The 17556-nt window shown below is 63.4% G+C and overlaps 2 protein-coding genes across 2 annotated transcripts in view; both read left to right on the top strand.

Annotated features, from left to right (window-relative positions):
- ASIC4 (acid sensing ion channel subunit family member 4) overlaps nt 1–17466 on the top strand; it is a 30561-nt gene extending 13095 nt beyond the window's left edge. Inside the window, exons 2-10 of the mRNA XM_080397867.1 lie at nt 12249–12393; nt 12576–12703; nt 12795–12954; nt 13366–13422; nt 13519–13672; nt 14099–14190; nt 14511–14590; nt 14940–15044; nt 15320–17466. Of these exons, the coding sequence (XP_080253993.1) occupies nt 12249–12393; nt 12576–12703; nt 12795–12954; nt 13366–13422; nt 13519–13672; nt 14099–14190; nt 14511–14590; nt 14940–15044; nt 15320–15439 (1041 nt within the window). The 3' untranslated portion in view covers nt 15440–17466. The remainder of the gene's footprint in view (nt 1–12248; nt 12394–12575; nt 12704–12794; nt 12955–13365; nt 13423–13518; nt 13673–14098; nt 14191–14510; nt 14591–14939; nt 15045–15319) is intronic.
- On the top strand, nt 9268–12298 carry LOC308068029 (acid-sensing ion channel 1C-like). The gene has a single exon (XM_080397890.1). The coding sequence runs from the start codon at nt 11365–11367 to the stop codon at nt 12046–12048; it is 684 nt and encodes a 227-aa protein (XP_080254016.1). The 5' UTR covers nt 9268–11364; the 3' UTR covers nt 12049–12298.
- Nucleotides 17467–17556: the final 90 nt, after the last annotated feature.

Genomic DNA, 17556 nt, shown 5'->3' with positions numbered 1-17556 from the left:
CATGCCCTGCCTCGCCTGCTCGGGGACTGCTGCAGAGACTGCACAGGCAGCATGGAGCAAGGGAGAGAGGGGGCTGCGTGGCACAGGCAGGGCAGGGCCAATGATAGCTGGGGGCACTGGGGTGACATGGAGAGAACGGGGAAGTACTGGAGAGGGGAGGTTGGTGCTGGCATTGAGGGTTGCAGGGGAGGTGCTGACCAGGGGGAGATGGCTGTCCTGGTGCAGAGGTGGGGGTGAGGGCAGGAGGAGGAGGGGCTGTGGTGATGTGTGGGCCAGGGTGGTGGGGGCAGTGGTGCCATGGCAGCAGCATCCATCCCAGGCAGGCAGAGATGCTGCACAGCAGTGTGGAGGAGCCCTGGTTCTTCTCGCATTGCTGCAGGCAGGGCACAGGGCCTGCTTGGTCAGGAGCTGGGGCAGGGGGCTCGGGGCGGGCTGAGCTGTGAGTACCCTGCCACCCCAGGGTGGCCTGCCTGGCTGCCCCTCTGCCACCAGCCTGGGCAGATTGAAATGCCGGCACCGATGACTTTTGTAGCCACTTTATCTGCCACACTCGGCAAATATTGGTGGAGGGAAGATGATTCAATAGTGAGGTTTGCAGATGGGAATCTCGGCGTGTGATATCCCGCTGGCTCCGTGCCGTGCAGCAGCCCGGCTGCCTCTGCAGCAGCCGCTGCTCACCAGGTCCAAGCCTGGTGTGGGCAGAGCCTGGGGCCGGTGGGGCTGCTCCCAGCGCCTTCTCCTCACGGACTGGTTCCCAGCAAGGCACTGGCCAGAGCTTCACTGTGTTGCAGCTTGTGTCTCATCCTCCAGCACAGCTCGGGGGTCCTGTCACTCAAATGCCACCAGACTTGTAGGCAGCTCTGCCTGGCAGCATCTGGGGCGATGCTATGAGCCCTGCAAAAAGAAAAGGGTGCAGAATGCTCTCAGCCAGTCTCCTCCTGACTTGCAGCTACACAGTCCTCCTCCCCACAGCTCCTAGTCCAAAAAACCTTAATCCTGCCCGTCTCAAGGTGCTCAGCTCCCATCCCCAGGCCCCCAGCCTAGGCAGTGGGTAGGATGGGGGGCCGGTTGTTCCTGGGGCATCTGTGGGCAGTGTGCAGTTTGTCCCCTCTGCTAATGCCGCCTGCAGATGCAGTGGGAATTGCATTTTTCTGAAGCTGGACATACAGCGGAGACCATGGGCATTATGGCAGTGTGTACAGATACTCCTGCTCACAGCATGTGATGTATGGGCTGCTGCAGGCAGCACACTGTCCTGAGAATGTGGTGCTGGCTCCCAGTAGGGGGAAGGGGAGACAGTCTGAAGGATAGAGGAGGTGGGAGCTGCCAGTGCTGCTCCCCAGTTTGTGGGAACAAAGGAGACATGAGGAGGGGGAAGGAGTCCCCCAGCTGCAGGGGCAGGTTGTGTCATCCCATTGCTGCCAGGACATGTCCCTGCTCCCATAGCAAGCCCTGAGATCCAGGAGGATCCGGGGTGGGACTGGGGAGCTCCTGCAGACATCAAGGATCAGCACAAGGGCAGGGACAAACACCCTGGGAGTCCTAAGACTCCCCAGCCCAATGCCACCTGCATGGCAAGTGGAGGATGAGGATACAGGGATAGGGGCCGCAGGGTGTCCCTGCCGACCGGTGCCTGCACCTCCTCCCTGGCCCGGCAACCCCAAGGAGGGAGCCCCTGCCAGCGCAGGGTCTCTGTTGATCAGTCCCTCCGCCCAGGAGCGTGCAGGCTGGGGAAAGCCAACCCCTATCATGTTTGTTCCATTGATTTAGCGCCGCAGAGAGGGTTTAATCAGCCTTTAGCCTGCACGCTCCAGCATTAAGAACAAATCCATTAGCCACGAGATAACCACAAAGGGTTGCGCTGAGGCTGGATGAGGTCCCAGCGCCTTCAAGATGCAAATTGGCAATCAAAGATCAAAGCCACACAGCTCCCTAATCTCTACTAAAAGGGCTCAGCTATTAACAAGCCCTTTCCCACTGGGCTGTGATCACCCCACTTTGCTCGGGCTCCCAATGTGCTGGTGGGTTACACTATCACCCCAACTGCCCCCCCCCCCGGGCCCCTGAGCTGGCCCTGGGGACGAGGCTGCAGCTGAGGCTTGAGCTGTTTGTTTGCATGTTCTTTCCTTCAATTTTGACATGCTAGGGTCAAATCCATGTTGTCGGAGAGAGCAAAGCCCCCAGCATCGTCAGGGGTTCAGCAGCTGGAAGGGTGGAGAAGAGGAAAAGGCAGGAGCTGGGATGGAGCAGGGTGGTGGGGGAGCTGTGCAGGGCTTATGCGATGACTTTGGGGACAGGGGGGGATACTGGCAGGTGGCTCCCCCTCCTGCAGCTCAGGGATTTAGCCTGGTTCAGTCCCTGCCTGGCTGCACCAGGTGGGTCAGGACAATTCCCGCTGCCCTCAGGGAAATCAGTGCCCTGGAGTGTGGCAGTAGGGGGGGCAGGCAGCAGGGTGTGGATCAGGGACCAGGGCAGAGCAGGGTGCCCTGGAGACAAATTCCCCTTTTTGGGGTATTCCTGCCAACCCCATGTTGCCCTGGGGTAGGGGATGCACAAGGCCCTGGTTCCCATAGCTGCCCTGCCAGCTCCCATGTGGTGCTGGGGTCAGGCTACAGCTTGGGGGCTTCCCCCTCCCCGGCTCCCTGCCCAGGCCATCCTGCCTGTGGTGGCTCCACACACAGCTGCCCCAGCAGCCCCATGAGTCCCGGCTGCCCTGCACTGAACCGGAGAGCTGCGAAGCCACCGAGCTGTGACAGGAGCTGCACTGCCAGCACCATCAGCAAATCACTGGCAGCACAGATGTGTGCTCCGCTCAGCCTGGCTTGGGGACCAGCATCCCTCTGCAATGACAAGAGGCTGGGCGAGGCACCCTGAGCCAGGTGGGCAGGGGACCCATCAGCCCTGGCAGCGGGGAGCAGAGGGTCGTGCCCACTCTTCTCCCATCCAGGGACCTGCTTTGCCAGTGGCCACCCAACAAGGTGCTGCTCGCGGCTCGCACGGCACCCCCAGGCAGGCAGCACTGCCTTGCAAGAGCAGCAGGCAGTGAGGCACTGGCAGCACCTCAGCCAGGGTGACAATAAATCTTATCAGTGTAAACCCATCCGTAGGCAGCAGGATAACCCCTGTGACAACCCCGCTAGCACGGAGGCTTCATCTGCACCATGTCAGCGCTGTGGATTTACAGATAAATGCCACGTCTGCAGAGACTGTGTCTGTGCCGGCACCTGCTGGCTCCTGGGGGGCAGCCCCCCCCTCCCCTCCTGCCTCCACTGCCCTGGCTGCGGGATCTGCCAGGGCCAGGCCGGTGGTGACCCAGCGACATTGGCCATGGTGTGCCTGGTGGGTTGAGCAGCCAGAGCAAAGCTGGTCTGGCACCCGGCAGGGGAGCACCATGGCTACGCGAGGATGAAGGGAGGAGGACATGCAGGCCAAGATGGCATTGCCCTGGCTGTTGTCCTGGCCTTGCTGTGTCCTATGCACATCATCCCATGGAGCCCTGCATCCTCCATCCACCTGCAGGGCCACGGGCATGGCGCAGGCTGGACCACCAGGGCACATGTGCGGGGTCAGAGACCAGGGAACATGCATGACACCGGCAGCACATCCCCGAGGCCGTGTGGCAGTGCCAGGTGTGAGCCAGCACACTCCGTGGGTGCAGCCTGTGTGCACACCCCCTGTCTGTGCGTGGGGGGGTGTCCCGGCTGGGCAGCGGGGGGATGTGTGTGCCGGGCGGGTCCCCCCCGCAGCGGGCCGGCGGGGGCTGCCGAGCAGGCGGCTGGCAGCAGCCCTGCCCCAGGCCAGCGCTCCCCGGCTCAGCTCCTGCATCTCCGGGCGGTGCGGCCCGCGCAGCCGTGGGAGCAGTAATGAGATGGAGCAGCAGAAGGACGGCGAGATAAGGCTGCCTGCGCTGCCCCAGCAGATTAAACGCTGGGATTAAGCAGGCGGTGCCAGCTCTGCTGCCTTTTTATCTCGCTGCTTCTCCCCTCTTATTCTCCCGCAGTCGATAGTGAACGGTCTCCGAGCTGTCAGCAAAGGAAATTGCTTGTTAACCCTTTGGGGACGGGCAGCAGCGCTCCCTGCACGGTTGCTTTCAAAGAGAAGCGGTCCCCGGGGACGGGGCTGCCTGGAGAGCTCTGCCTGCGCCTGGCAGGAGAGCAGCGGGGGCTGCGGTGCTGCGCGCTGCCTGCCCGCAGTGCCCCGGGCAGCGGAGGGCAGCGGGGCTGGGCTGGTGGCACCCAGCACCTGCTGCTGTCTCCCAGCCAAGAGCCACCAGCGTCCAGCCAGCACCGTGCAGAGGCACTAATGTACCTGCAGGGACATCCTGCAGCACAGGGGTCCCTGCGGGGTGGCAGCAGCCAGAGAGCAGAGACTGCCCGAGCTCCAGAAAGGAGACCCAGGGACCCCGTGTTCCCCGCTTCCAGGTATCCTTGATGTTCCCTGCTTCCTCCAGCCTGCAGGATGGATGGGCTCAGTGCTACATCTCTGTATGAAACCGCAGAGCTGGGGATCCTTCCCTGGTCCTGGGGCCAAGTGGCGCAGTGCTGCGCATGGCACTGGGTCTCCTCCAGCTGTTAAGAGGAGCCTGCTACCCAAACCCATAATTACTGCTCTCTGTGTATGTGTGTTTTGTTGGGTTTGCAGCAGCGAGGCTGAGTTGCAGCCCATCCTGGCACTTATCTGTAGCGTGCTGTGCTGTGAGCCTGGAGGCAGCGTGCTCAGCACCGGGGTGTCTGAGGATGAGAAGCTGGAGAGCACCAGAGGGTGCACAGAGTGGTGGCAGAGCTGCAGCTCAGCACAGTTCAAATCCAGGCCAGGGAGCACATTAGCAGCTTGGCAAGCTCACTCTGGCATGTTTGGGCGTGCAGCTTTTGTGCACCTTTTCCATGGGAACCCTGAGCACCTCCTGGCTCTGCCCCATGGCTTTCCCCCTCTCCTTCCCAGGGGAAGCAGGAGGCAGACGTGGCACAGAAACCTCCTATAGCCCCAGAACCTGACCCACATGCTTAGGGACAGACCAGGGTAGGTAAGCAGCAGGCCAGCATCTCAGAGAGGTTTGCTGGCTGATGACAGGCTGAAGTGGACTTCCCTGGCTCCTGCACCCCTGCCTCTCTGCACCCCTGCACTGCACTGCAGCACAACTCCCGCCTCTGCCAGCAACCCCAGCACATCATCTTCTGCAATTCCCTTGGTGCTGGCTCCTTCACCTGCCCAGGTCACCTTTTGATGGGTGCTTTAAGGTGCTTAGTGCAAGCAAACCATATAAAAGCATAAAGTGCCGGGAGATCTTCAGGGTCTAGGTTAACTCCGGCAGGGGCAGTGGTCCTGACCTGGGTGGGATGCTGCCCACAGCTGCTGTGGAGTGGAGAGGGCGGAGTCCTGTGTCTGCATGGGCTGGGGACCTTGCCAGAACAGTGTGTGAGCCCTGGACAGCCGGAGCTGAGGAAGCTGCTGTGGAACTGGAGCAGATGCGCAGGCAAGCAAAGCCTGAATCAGGAGAGGAAACCAGAAGCAATTGGCACGTGCAGGCTGGCAGGCTGGAGGCTGTGAGGGGATGGGATTGCTGTTTATAAATACATCAAGGGAGTAAACACAAGGGAGGGAAGAGAGCTATTTAAGCTAAGGGACAATGCTGGCACGAGAACAAATGGTACAAACTGGCCATGAATAAATTTAGGTTGGAAATGAGGAGACGAGTGAGATTCTGGGATGAATTCCCCCCAGGAGCAGCAGGAGGGGAAGACACAACTTTGTGACTGCACTTGCTCTGCTACTGCAGGCAGCTGTGTGCTGCCGTGCCCATGCAGCATAGCCAAGAGGTGAGGACCTGGGGTCCCCAGCCCCTTGCCTCTGTATCACAGCAATGTTGGTTCTGTGTCGAACAGGCAGCACAGCCCCTTCTGGCTCCTGGCTTGGCTGGTGCAGGACTCCTGGAGCAATGGCTTGCAGGGAGAGCTCCTTCCCTGGCACACAAGTTTAAGTGTGCTTTCACAGATGCTGCTCCTGAAAGCAGGATGGTGCCAATGTCCCCCTGCTTTACTGTTTCCACTGGCAGCACCGGGGCAGATGCACTGGGAAGGTGTCCTTGCCTGCGTGTGCAGTGCATCCCCCTGCCATGCATTGCATCCCCATGCTCCTGACCTGCAGGGAGCCCTAGTCGGGGTCCTGCCTGCGCCTGGGGGACACTGCGCTGCATGCTGGCCCCAATGCAGCAGCCTGGCAGTGACCTGCTCACCCTGCCCACTGCTGGGGCTCATGTGCCTCCTGCCACCCTGCCTGGCTGGCAGTGCAGCCTATGGCACAGCTGAACACTTGATATTCTGGCAGCGAGCCCGCTTAGCACAACAGGGGCTCTGCTGGCCCCACGCACCCATGTCTCCACTGCTGGCTTAGGCCTGGCCAAGGACACTCAGCTGGCACAGGCTGGCCTGTGGCACAGAGAGAGGCACCTCTGTGGTGGCAGAAGATGTCCCAGCCCTTCTGGGATGTGCCTGCAGCATTCCCTGCCCCCCCTGCTGCCCCATTGCTCTCCCTTCTCCTGGAGAAGTGTGTTGGGGTGCTGCGGAGGATGCTCTAGAGCTTGGCCCTTCACAGGATGGGGAAAACAAGGAGCCCAGCTCCAGTGCTGGTCTGCACTGCTCAGGACCGAAGGTGCCCTGCTCTGCCAGGATTGAGGCTGCAGGGCCCAGTGCCCCATGGAGGTAGGAGTCCCAGTCCCACAAGCCGGGCTGCAACCTGCAGGAGCTGACCCAGCAGGGGCAGGGGGCTGCACAAAGGGGCTGCTGGTGTGGGGCATGGTTGTGCTGCTGGTGGAGCTGGGGTCGAGCCAAACTGGCGCTGTTCCCCCACCCCTCCTGGGAACAGGGAAGGGAAATGGTGCGACCGTGCATGAGAGGGGACGTTGCAGAGGCGAAAACATCCCACTGGCTCAGAAAATTGCTGCAGAATCAGGCTTGAAATGAGCTGAAATTGCTGAATCCAAGCGGATCTCATATCCCGGGCAGTTGCAATGCTGGTGTCAGCGCTGCAGCTTCCCTCCCGGGGCACCCAGGTGGGGCCTGGCCATGCTGTGTGGGGGGAGCGGGCTGCTGGGGAGGTGGTGGTGGGCTGCATCAGGGGGGCTGGTATGGGGCTCCAGCAGTGCTGGGCTTTGGGCCAGGATGGCAGCAGCAGGGGGCAGGAGCAGAGCAGGGAGCAGTGTGCGTGGATGTGCCATTGCCCCAGCTCTACTAGTGTTCTCCCAGTTTGGCCCCAGCTCCTGTGTTGTGTCTCCCAGCCAGAGGCATCCCTGTGCCTCCAGCTGCCTGCACTCACTCAGGAAGCAGCATTTCCAGTTTTGGAGGTTGCTTTCCTTTACACCACAGCCCTGCCCCTGCTAATTTGCTCTGTGGGCTGGGGTGTCTGGAGATCACCCTTGAAGTTACCCCTGGAATGGCATCCCTGCCAAGCCCAGGGTGGGCAGCAGTCCAGTGTCTTCCCATCCATGTCCCCATCACCACCATGCCCTGGTGATGGCTATTCTCAGAGGTGTCTCTGCTGGGCTGCTCACTTCTGCATGGTGTGCCCATGCCCAGGGCCTGCCTGCTAGCTGCAAGTCCAAGCAGGGACATGGGAGCAGGGCTGGATGTCCCAGCAAGGATGTGGGAGCAGGGGGCTGGGTGCCCTGGTGTGCAGAAGCAGGACCCGCTGGTACCGCACATGCTGCAGCTCGTTTCCTTCACATGAAAACATTTGGCTGGAAGCTTAGCACGGCCTCTTGTCTCCTCGGAGCAATCAGGATTTGTCGCTGCTTGCAATGTTTAACGTCGTCTTCCAGAGGCTAAATACCATAGGGAGCCGTGTAAGCTGCGGAAATACCTGTGTGAGCTGGGATCAGCTGGAGTCTGGCACAATGGGCTGGCAGCGGCAGGGATGGGGGACTGGGGGTGCATGGGGCTGGTCCTCATGACACCAGTGCTTGCAGGTGACCTGGCATGAGGCGGGGTGAGGGTGCTGGGGGCCAGAACCTTGCTCCCATGGGACTCCCTGCATCAGAGGGGCAGAATGGTGAGCTTCAGGAGGTTAAGGGGACTTGGGAGGCCCCAGAGCTGTGTGGGGTGGGGAGCAGGATGCCAGGGCCCCCAGTGATCTCTGGCTGGCATCCGCCTGCCAAGGCACAAGCAGCTATTTCTGTCAAGGTCAGCATGTCTCCACAGCAGAAAGCAGGGAAATGAGGAATCGTGTCGAGAAATTACCTCCCTAATGGGGTCTCCCCTGCATATGAGCGTGGCATGGGGATGCCAGCATGCGGCGGCTGAGCGAGGAGACCAGCACGCAGTGCGGGAATCCTGCCACCCCGGCCTGGAGGCTATGGCACTCATGGGTGCCTGGCAAGCAGACAGCAGGGTGCCCAGGGGCCCATGCGCCGGGCACCATCCCTGGCAGGACTCATGTGCTTCAGCCCTGCAAGGCGCTTTTCTGGGTCAGCTGCAGGGAGGAAATCATGTTCATGGTGCAGGCAGGCTCTCCTCTGCCCTTCCTCCTCCTCCTCATGCGCTCCCTGTTATCTAATTGCGTTTGTCATGCTGGAAAGGCAAAGCCCTTCAGGACTGTGCTGTGCTCTCGCCAGTGCAATTTCACAGCTGGCCTCGGCACCCTCGCAGCCGACAAGTGAGTAACTCAGCGGGGCACCACGGGCACCCCTGCCCTCCCCACACGGCCCTACATCCATGCCTGCCTGTCTGAGGATTCTGAGGACAGAGGACAAGGCCACTGCCGGTGCTGGACCTTCTTCTCCAGCCCTGCCCAACACAGGTCCCTGTCCCCAAGCTGTCTGTCCCCATGTCCCCCAGCCTCTGCATCCTGTCCTCATCCCTCGCCCCACTCCAGGATGATTGTGATGCTGCCCAGAGATGTCTGAACTGACATGAGATGGAAGCGTTCAGAGAAATGACATTTCCTCCAGCCTGGGAAGCTCATCCTCCATTTAAAGAAAACTAATATAAAAGCTGCCCTGGTGTGCAAGGGGCTGATGGTATCAGGCTGGCAGCCTCCGGCTCTCAGAGCCACAATAAATCTCAGCAAGGAGCCCAGCCAGCTTGAGCAGCTCCACGCAGACGCACCAGCACAGGGCCGAGGCTCAGCCGTGTCCCCGTGATGGTGCAGGGACACACAGTTCAGGGTGGGGTGGGGTGACCCACTGGGCTGGTCCCGAGGGTGCAGAGAAGCAGGGAGCCCGTGCCATACGAGCATTGCGCCGGCTGGTGGCCGGACCAGTGACAGCTCGGGGGGGGGGCGGCATGTGGATGGCGAGGGCTGCTCCACAGCCTTGGCTTTGTGTCCCCGAGGAGCTGAGCTCTGTTCCAGGGAAGCGCTGTGGCTCCACAAGAGCGTTTGCTCCTCCAGCAAAGCAAGCAGCAGCGCTGGCATCCCGAGGTGGGTGGGACCGGGACGGTCCTGGATGTTCCCCAGGACACGCCGTGCCGTGGGGCCAGCTGCTCCCTGCTGCTGCCTGGGCCACGCTGCCATCGGAGGGGCTGGGGTGCTGCCCTCACCCGCCCTGCCCTGTGCCGCGGCGTGGCCCGGCATGGCAGTGTGATGGGAGCCGGGAGTGCAGCGGGGCCCGGTCCGGCCCGGTCCTGCTCAGAGACCGTCCGGGGGTGGCGGGTCGGGCCGCGCCGGGCTGGGAGAGCGGGAGCGGGGGAGGGAGGGAGGAAGGGACAGAGGGAAGGAGGGAGGGAGAGGAGGAGGGAGGCGGGGAGGGTGCCCGGCGGGGCCGGCGCTGCGCGCCCCGCTCAGCCCGAACGTGGGTCCCTGCTGCCCCCTGCCGGAGCCCGGCCCTCCGCGCCGCGCACCCACCGCCCGCCTGCGCCGCCGGGGCGCCGGGGTACGGGGCTGCGGGGTGCCGGGGTGCGGGGGTGCCGGTGCGCCAGGGCGCCGGGGCCTGGCCCTGCCCAGAGCCAGAAAGGACCAGAGCTGGCACCCTAGGTGCCTTCGAGCTGGGCTTCTCGCTGCCGCGGGGCAGGACGTGCAATGGGGAGGGGAAGATCTCTCCACCCCCGGGCACCTGAGATGCTGCCCACACTGCCTCTGCTCACGTCCCTCGGTGACCTCCCTGCCCGCTCCATTCCCTGAGGCCAAGCCCCGTTTCTGACCTGCCTGGAGTTCTCCTGCACCTGTCAACAAGCTGCCAGCTTGGCTCCTGTGCAGGTCGCTGGCATGGCTGCAGAGTCGTGCCTTGCTCAGGCAACAAGGCTGGCAGCATTGGTGGTGCTGGGAGTCACTGCTGAGGCAAGCAGGAGCTCCCTCTTTCCAGTCCCCCTTTCACTGCTGCCCTCCTGTCCAGCTGCCATGGATGAACAGAGTTGCTGCCCTTCTCAGGGGGCACAGCAGCCTTGCCTTGTCCCAGGGCTGCGGAGGCTGCGAGAACCCCCCAGGGCCAGCTCACACCTTGGCAGGGCTGGTGCCAAAGGTGGGTGTCTGGAAGCGGCAGCAGCAGGAGATGAGAGGCTGCCGGGGAGTGCGGTGCTGAGCTTTGAAGGCACCCTGACAGGCTGTCAGGGCCCTCCAGTTGTGCTGACAGCCTGGTGCAGAGGCACCCCCCACCCCCTGCTGCTGCCGCGCTCTGATCACAGCCTTGTCGTCACTTCAAAGCACCCGCCAGGCTCAGGTGGGCTCCCACGCAGCCTCCCGCCCCACGGCTCTACTCGTCCTGGCCCATGGCCCCTTTTCTCCCACCCCACAGGGCCTATATCCACTGGGGTCCCCAGTTCCAGGGCAGGGGTTACCAGGGTACAGCACTGGGGACCAAGGTACATGTAGTCCCAAGCAGTGCTGGCAGGAGGTGATGGCTCCCCCGGCCTGGCACTGTTCTGCCTCTGTGGGGCAGGGCCCTCAGCCCCAGAGCAGCCATGGTTGGGGACTCTGGGTGTCCAGGCAGGGATCCAGAACAGGCTGCAGTGCCAGGGAGGGGACAACAGGGACGAGTTCGGCACAGCACCCCTAAGCGCAGGGTTTGCACAGTGTAGCTGGAAGAGGGCATCCTGTCCAGACACGGGTGCCCACTGAGCTGGGGCACTGGGGGCTGCCAGTTCACCCTATCTGGGGTAATGCAACACACCGCACCCTGTCCCAGCACGGCTCAGGGAGGAATTTTCCATTCCCGAATGGAGGCTGGGGGAAGGCGTGTGTTTGTAGCAGCCCCCTTCTCTCCCTCCCCTCGCCCGTCACCGGAGAAGCACGGGAAGGCGTCTGCCACATTTGTCTCCAGGAAGGTTCAGAGCAAAAGCTTCCCAGGAGGGAGAGCTCCCCGAAGGGGACGAGGGACCCCAGGCAGCGTTGGGGGCATCCTGCACTCCACTCTCCAGAGGAGTTACCCTGCCTGCTGCCATGCCGCTGCCCCTTGCCTGCTGCCAGGACGGGGAAGCTCTGACAGTGGCTCAGGACGGTGGCACTGGCCAGCTCGCTGTTGGCATCCTGAGAGCCACCAGGATCCCCGGGCTGCATTACATGTGCACCCGGCCACAGTCCCGCCTGCGCCGCCTGCTCTGGAGCCTGGCCTTCCTGGCCTCCGCTGGGCTGCTGGCCACCGGCGCCACTGACCGCCTGCACCACCTGCTCTCGCGCCCCGTGCACACCCGCGCACGCCTCGCCTGGGCCCCCCAGCTCCGCTTCCCAGCCGTCACCCTCTGCAACCCCAACCCGGCACGCTTCCTGCGCCTCACCAAGCCTGACCTCTACTCAGTGGGGCAGTGGCTGGGGCTGGCCTGGGAGAACCACTCACTGGTGCCTGAGATGCTGGCCGTGCTGGGGGAGGACCAGCGTGCGTGGCTGATGCGTCTTGCCAACTACTCGCGCTTTTTGCCACCCCGCCGCTCTGAGCGCACCATGCAGAGCTTCTTCCACCGCCTGGGCCACCAGATTGAGGATATGCTGGTGGAGTGCCGCTTTCAGGGGCAGCACTGTGGCCCCCAGCACTTTGCCCCTGTGAGTCCCTGCCTGACAGGGAGCAGGACAGCTGGGCTTCCACATGGGTGTGCTGGCAGCGATGCTTCACCCCCCCAGCAAGCCTGAAGGGGGGCAGAAGCGCGGGGAGAAGGAGGGGGGAGGCTTAGATGAGCCCTTCCAAGGGGAGGTCTTGCACTTCCATGCAAGACTATTCCCCACTTCCAGCACCGCCGTGGAATTTGAAAGGGGTTCCTGGACCTCGTCCTGCTTGCAGAATGCCCTGCCAGATCCCTGCCCTCCCTCACTCCACCTTTCTTCATACCCAGGTCTACACACGCTATGGTAAGTGCTACACCTTTAATGGGGACCGGAGGAACCCACGGGTGACCCGCCAGGGTGGCATGGGCAACGGGCTGGAGATCATGCTGGACATCCAGCAGGAAGAGTATCTGCCCATCTGGAGAGAGACCAGTGAGTGGGGCTGTGATGTGGGCAGGGCACGGGTGAGGGGTGCTGGGATGGAGGGCTGCTGGGAAAACAGGGAACCCTAGAGGGGGGCTATGGGGCAAGCAGGGCACTGGAGGGGTTCTGGGCCCCAGGGTGCAGGTGCTGGGTGGGTGCAGGTGTGCAGCCTCTCTCTCCTACTCCCACAGACGAGACATCGTTTGAAGCTGGCATCCGGGTCCAGATCCACAGCCAGGATGAACCACCCTACATCCACCAGCTGGGCTTTGGTGTCTCGCCTGGCTTCCAGACCTTCGTGTCCTGCCAGGAGCAGCGGGTAAGGCACAATGCCCCACAGCCCCCAGGGAGGTGCCCATGGGCACTCAGCCTGGCACAGCCTTGCAGCGATGCCCCTCTCACCGTGACAGCTCACCTACCTGCCTCAGCCATGGGGGAACTGCCGGGCCAGCGTGCAAGGGGAGCAGATGCTGCCTGGCTATGACACCTACAGCATCGCTGCCTGCCGCCTGCAGTGCGAGAAGGAGGCCGTGGTGCGGAGCTGCCACTGCCGCATGGTCCACATGCCAGGTGAGGGGATGCACATGATGGTCTGGGGGCACCCCACTGCCCTGACAGTCCTGCCCAGGGCTGCCCCGGCTCTGTACAGCCTGCACCCAAAGATCAACACTGCCCCATCCCTCTGCACTCAAGGGTAACCCCCTGCCCATCCCTCTCCACCCAGTGACCATCCCATCCCCTCCGCATGCTGGTTCAGCCTCTGTCCTACTCTCCTTACACCCTAGGTCAGCCCTTCCCTGCCTGCCTTGCACCCAGAGGCCACCCCTGCCCCAGCCAACCTGCAGCCAAGGGTCACCCATCCCCATCCACTCCGCACCCTGGGGCCACCCCTGCCCCACTGCCTTTAAGGGAGTCAGTCAAGGGGGGGGGGACAGAAGTGAGCCAGACCCCCACCACCCCTGACCAGCTGCTTCTCCACAGGCAACGAGTCCATCTGCTCCCCCAACGTGTACATCGAGTGTGCTGACCACACGCTGGGTAGGTGCGGTGGCAGGCAGGTGGCTGGGCACCAGCCAGGTGCCCCCGGGGAGGGGCCGGGGGGGTGAGACCATGCCAATGGGTACATGCCCCCAGACGCAGCGGTGGAGGACAGCCAGGAGCGCTGCAGCTGCCCCACGCCATGCAACCTGACACGCTATGGCAAGGAGATCTCCATGGTGCGCATCCCCAACAAGGGCTCGGCGCGCTACCTCGCCCGCAAGTACAACAAGAACGAGACCTACATCCGGTGAGTCCCCAGTGCCAGGCAGCACACCCTGGGGTGGGCAGGGGACTGGGGACCTGGGCAGCCCCCACCCCAATCCTGGCAGTGTATGGGGAGCGGGTCCTGGCACATAGCATGCAGGGAGGGGGTCCTGGCGCACGTAGTCCCTGCCACATCCTCTGTCCAGGGGTGGCTGCCACTAAGGCAGTCCATGTACACTGACCCATCCATGTCCTCCCAGCCCTCCTGCCATCATCTCCCCACCCCACGGTCCCTCCTGGCCTGGGACATGCCCCTTCCATGTCCCCACCACACCAGCATGAATAACTCATAAGGGCCCTGGGAGCACCTGGGAGCTGGAGGGCCGGGGGACAGGGGAGGTTTGGGGGCAGTGGGGGTGGGACAGTCGGTGACCAGCCCTCCTTGCCAAGCACTATGGTGTCCCCACAGGGAGAACTTCCTGGTGCTGGACATCTTCTTTGAGGCGCTCAACTACGAGGCTATTGAGCAGAAGAAAGCCTACGACCTTGCTGGGCTTCTTGGTGACTCCCCACCCACCTTCCCGTGGGACCCTGAGGCGCAGAGCTCTGGGTCCCAGCCCCAGGATGACGTGGGGCTTGTTGGGGAGGGATCACACAGGGCAGGAGCCGGCTGCAGGCTCACTGAAGGGTTGCATGCTGCTGACCATCCCCTGTCCCGCATGTCTCCTGCTCCCTCCATCCTGCTGCCCCTGTTCCCGTGACTGCTCTGCCCCCCTCTGTCCAGCAGCCCTGGCACTGCCCACAGCCCTGCTGGCCCACCCCAGAACCCCAACAGGCTGCACAGCATCTCCCAGTGACCATCTCCCCCTTCTCCTCCCCAGGGGACATCGGGGGGCAGATGGGCCTGTTCATCGGTGCCAGCATCCTCACCATCCTGGAGATCCTGGACTATGTCTATGAGGTGTGTGGAGCCTTCAGGGCTGTGTCTTGGTGGTGGGAGCGGGTGAGGAGCAGAGCAGGGGCTGGGCTCCCTGGGGAGGGCACGCTGTGCATGGCCACCCCAGAGGGCTATTGCAGCCCCCAAATCAGGGAATGCACAGCAGGAGGTACTGGGATGAAGACGGGTCCTCCAGCATCCCTCAGTGAGCTGAGGACCAGGAGGATCGTGGGCAGAGGTGCTGTCTCCACTGTCGGCCCCGTGTCCCTGAGGCAGGCAGGGGGGCAGGCAGCAGGGCCATGCAGACCAGGGTGCCCACACATGGGGTGCTCCCTGCATGTGGATCTGGGGCTGACCCCCCATCTGCACCCAGGTAATCCGGGACAGGGTGAGTCGGGTCCTGCGCCGCTCCAAGCCACCCCTGAAGAAGCCCTCAGGCAGCATCGCCACGCTGGGACTGGAGGAGCTCAAGGATCAGGTACCCCTGCGGGGTGGGCTGCCTGGGGGGCTGTGAGGACAGGGCCTGGGCATCATCTGACCCCACCCCAGGGGGAAGGGATGTCATCCCAAGGGCAAGGGGCAGCTCGGCTCTGTGTTTGGCGCTCTCAGGCTGCAGAGCTGGGGTAGTCTGGGGTGGCAGGGAGCTGAATGCCCAAGGGGGGCTCCTGGGGACAGGCTGTGGGGGGGAGGGGGGGCTGAAGGGGGCAAGGTGTATGGAGTCTGTGCCCACCTCACTGACTGTCATCACTGCAGAGCCCCTGCGAGACACTGGGCCGGCATGTGGAGGGCACCTACAACGCGGGTATCCTGCCCAACCACCACCACCGCCACCACTACCCTCACCAGGGCGTCTTCGAGGACTTCGCCTGCTAGGCCAGCTCGGGACTCGGAGGGGCAGCCCCCCGCCACTCCCCTCCCCACCATGTGTATGGAGAGGGACGGCGGCACCGGGCGCAGTGGGCACCGGCCCCTGCCTCCCCTACCCCACTGCTGTTTGCCCTCAGCAATGCCACCAGAGCTGCCTCAGCATCGGCACCAGCGTGGCCCCCCAGCCCTTTTGCCCATCCCCTCCACTTGCCCCCAGCACACGGGCTCAGCCCCGTCTCAAGCACACAGCGTGGAGGGGGGGACAGGCATGATGGGGGGGCTGGGGGAGCTGCCAGGTGCTGGGCAGAAGGGCCCCGGCAATGCAGAGCGTGCAGGGGGTAAACTGGGGCTCCTGCGAGCCTCTCCGAGTCCTCTCCTGCTGGTCCCTCCTGGGTGGGTGGGGGTCTCCACCCTGCATGGTCCCCTCCAGAAGAGAAAGGTGCCTGAAACAGCTTCCCCCCTGCCCAGGGACCACCACTCCCACCTTCCTGCTGCAGGGCAGGGCAGTGTTGCAGGGCACCCCTCTGAGCAGCATGGCCCCCCCGGCCAGCCCAGGGACACCCCACCTGCAGCCACACCTGCATGGCACCACCCTGACCCCTGGCGCCACCACCACTGTGACATCCCCCGAAACATCTGCCCTTCCCCAAATTCATGCGGCCTGCCAGAGCTGCAGCCCCTCCCCATTGCTGTTCCCAGCCAGACCCCTGCACTGTGACTCCCCTCCCACTCCAGTGTTGGCCCCGATAGCCCCCAGTCATTGCGGTACTGCAAACCTACTGCCTCCCCCCTCTCCTGCAGCCCACCATGCCCCCAGCCCTCCTTATCCTCTTCTTGCCCATGTATTGCCCAAAGTGGCTCGTCCCTTGGTGCAGCCACCCGGCATGGCCCAGGCAGCGCGTGGGGGTCCTGCCCTCACTCCCCTGCCTGTCGCCGCTCTTTTGCACCATGCACGTACCCCTCGCCACGCTCCCATCCCCGGGTGCTGAGCACCCGCTGTGCCTCCCCCAGACTGTACATGGTTAGGAGGATGCCCCGTGCCCAGCACTGCCTGGGCAGCCATAGCCCAAGCTGCCAGCCTGAGCCTCGGCCAGGACTGACACCCACAGCCCTCCTGCCTGCCCCGAGATGGCAGGACCCACGGCAGGACCCACAGCGCTCCCCCTGTCATGTCGGACATCGCCTCCTCCCCCTCCACTGTAGCAGACACCAGCGCAGGGCAAACTGCCCCAAAATATCTCAGGAGGGGGGGCGGGCTGGCAAAGCCCCCCTCGACACACACATGCAGCAGAGAGGGGGACCCCAGGGCAGGAATTTGGGACCTCTGGGGGAGGCTGTGGTTGAGCCAGGCATTCCCTGGCCCTGACGGTTTGGTCCCCATCCGTGGTGCCCACAGACACAACACGGCCATGCCACGCCGTGGCCAAAGCCATAGATGCAGGGAAGAGCCATCGTCCTTGCCTCCCCCAAGGCCCCACACGTGGGAGATGCAGGGCAGGGACCGGAACACCAGCCTGGTGATGTGCCTGGCAGCCCTGGCTCTGGGTATGCATGGCCCAACAGCTCCCCAAAATACGCACCTATGAGGAAACATGTTCCCCATCAGTGCAAGCACCCGGTTACATGGTGTCTCATGTCCCCCTGCTTGGGGACACAAACACCAAGACTCCCAGCAGGGCCGGCACAGCAGCACTCGCTGGGGAGCCCCTCCAGAGCACCCTGTGCTAGCTCCCCATGGAGTCCCCTCCCCACCCACCTGCAAGCAGGAGTGTCCCCAGAGGGGTGCCACATGTAAACCCGGGGACATGCTATGGCCGTGCCAACCAGCTCTACACCAGGAGCTCCTGTGGCAGGCATGGGGGGTGCAGGTTGCGGCTCCCTCCTTGCCAGCAGGAGCAGCAAGCCCCAAGCAGGGTGGGCATGGGCACCATGGTGGGAGGGCCAGCGCGAGTGCCCTCGTGCTGGCAAATGTGAGAGATGTGTGTCACTGTTTTATAAATGTACAAATGCTCCCTAATAAAGAGGCACAAGTAGGTCTGGAGCTGCCTGCAAGGGCTGGGGACAGCAGGCAGGCAGGGCTGGGGAGGGTAGAGGGCGGGGGAAGCTAGTCCCACCCAGGGGGA

The sequence above is a fragment of the Falco punctatus genome, assembly GCF_963210335.1.
Source record: "Falco punctatus genome assembly, chromosome: 8".
Lineage (NCBI taxonomy): Eukaryota > Metazoa > Chordata > Aves > Falconiformes > Falconidae > Falco > Falco punctatus.
Note: the sequence above shows the minus strand (reverse complement) of the source record. Positions and strands in the feature narration are given on the sequence as shown.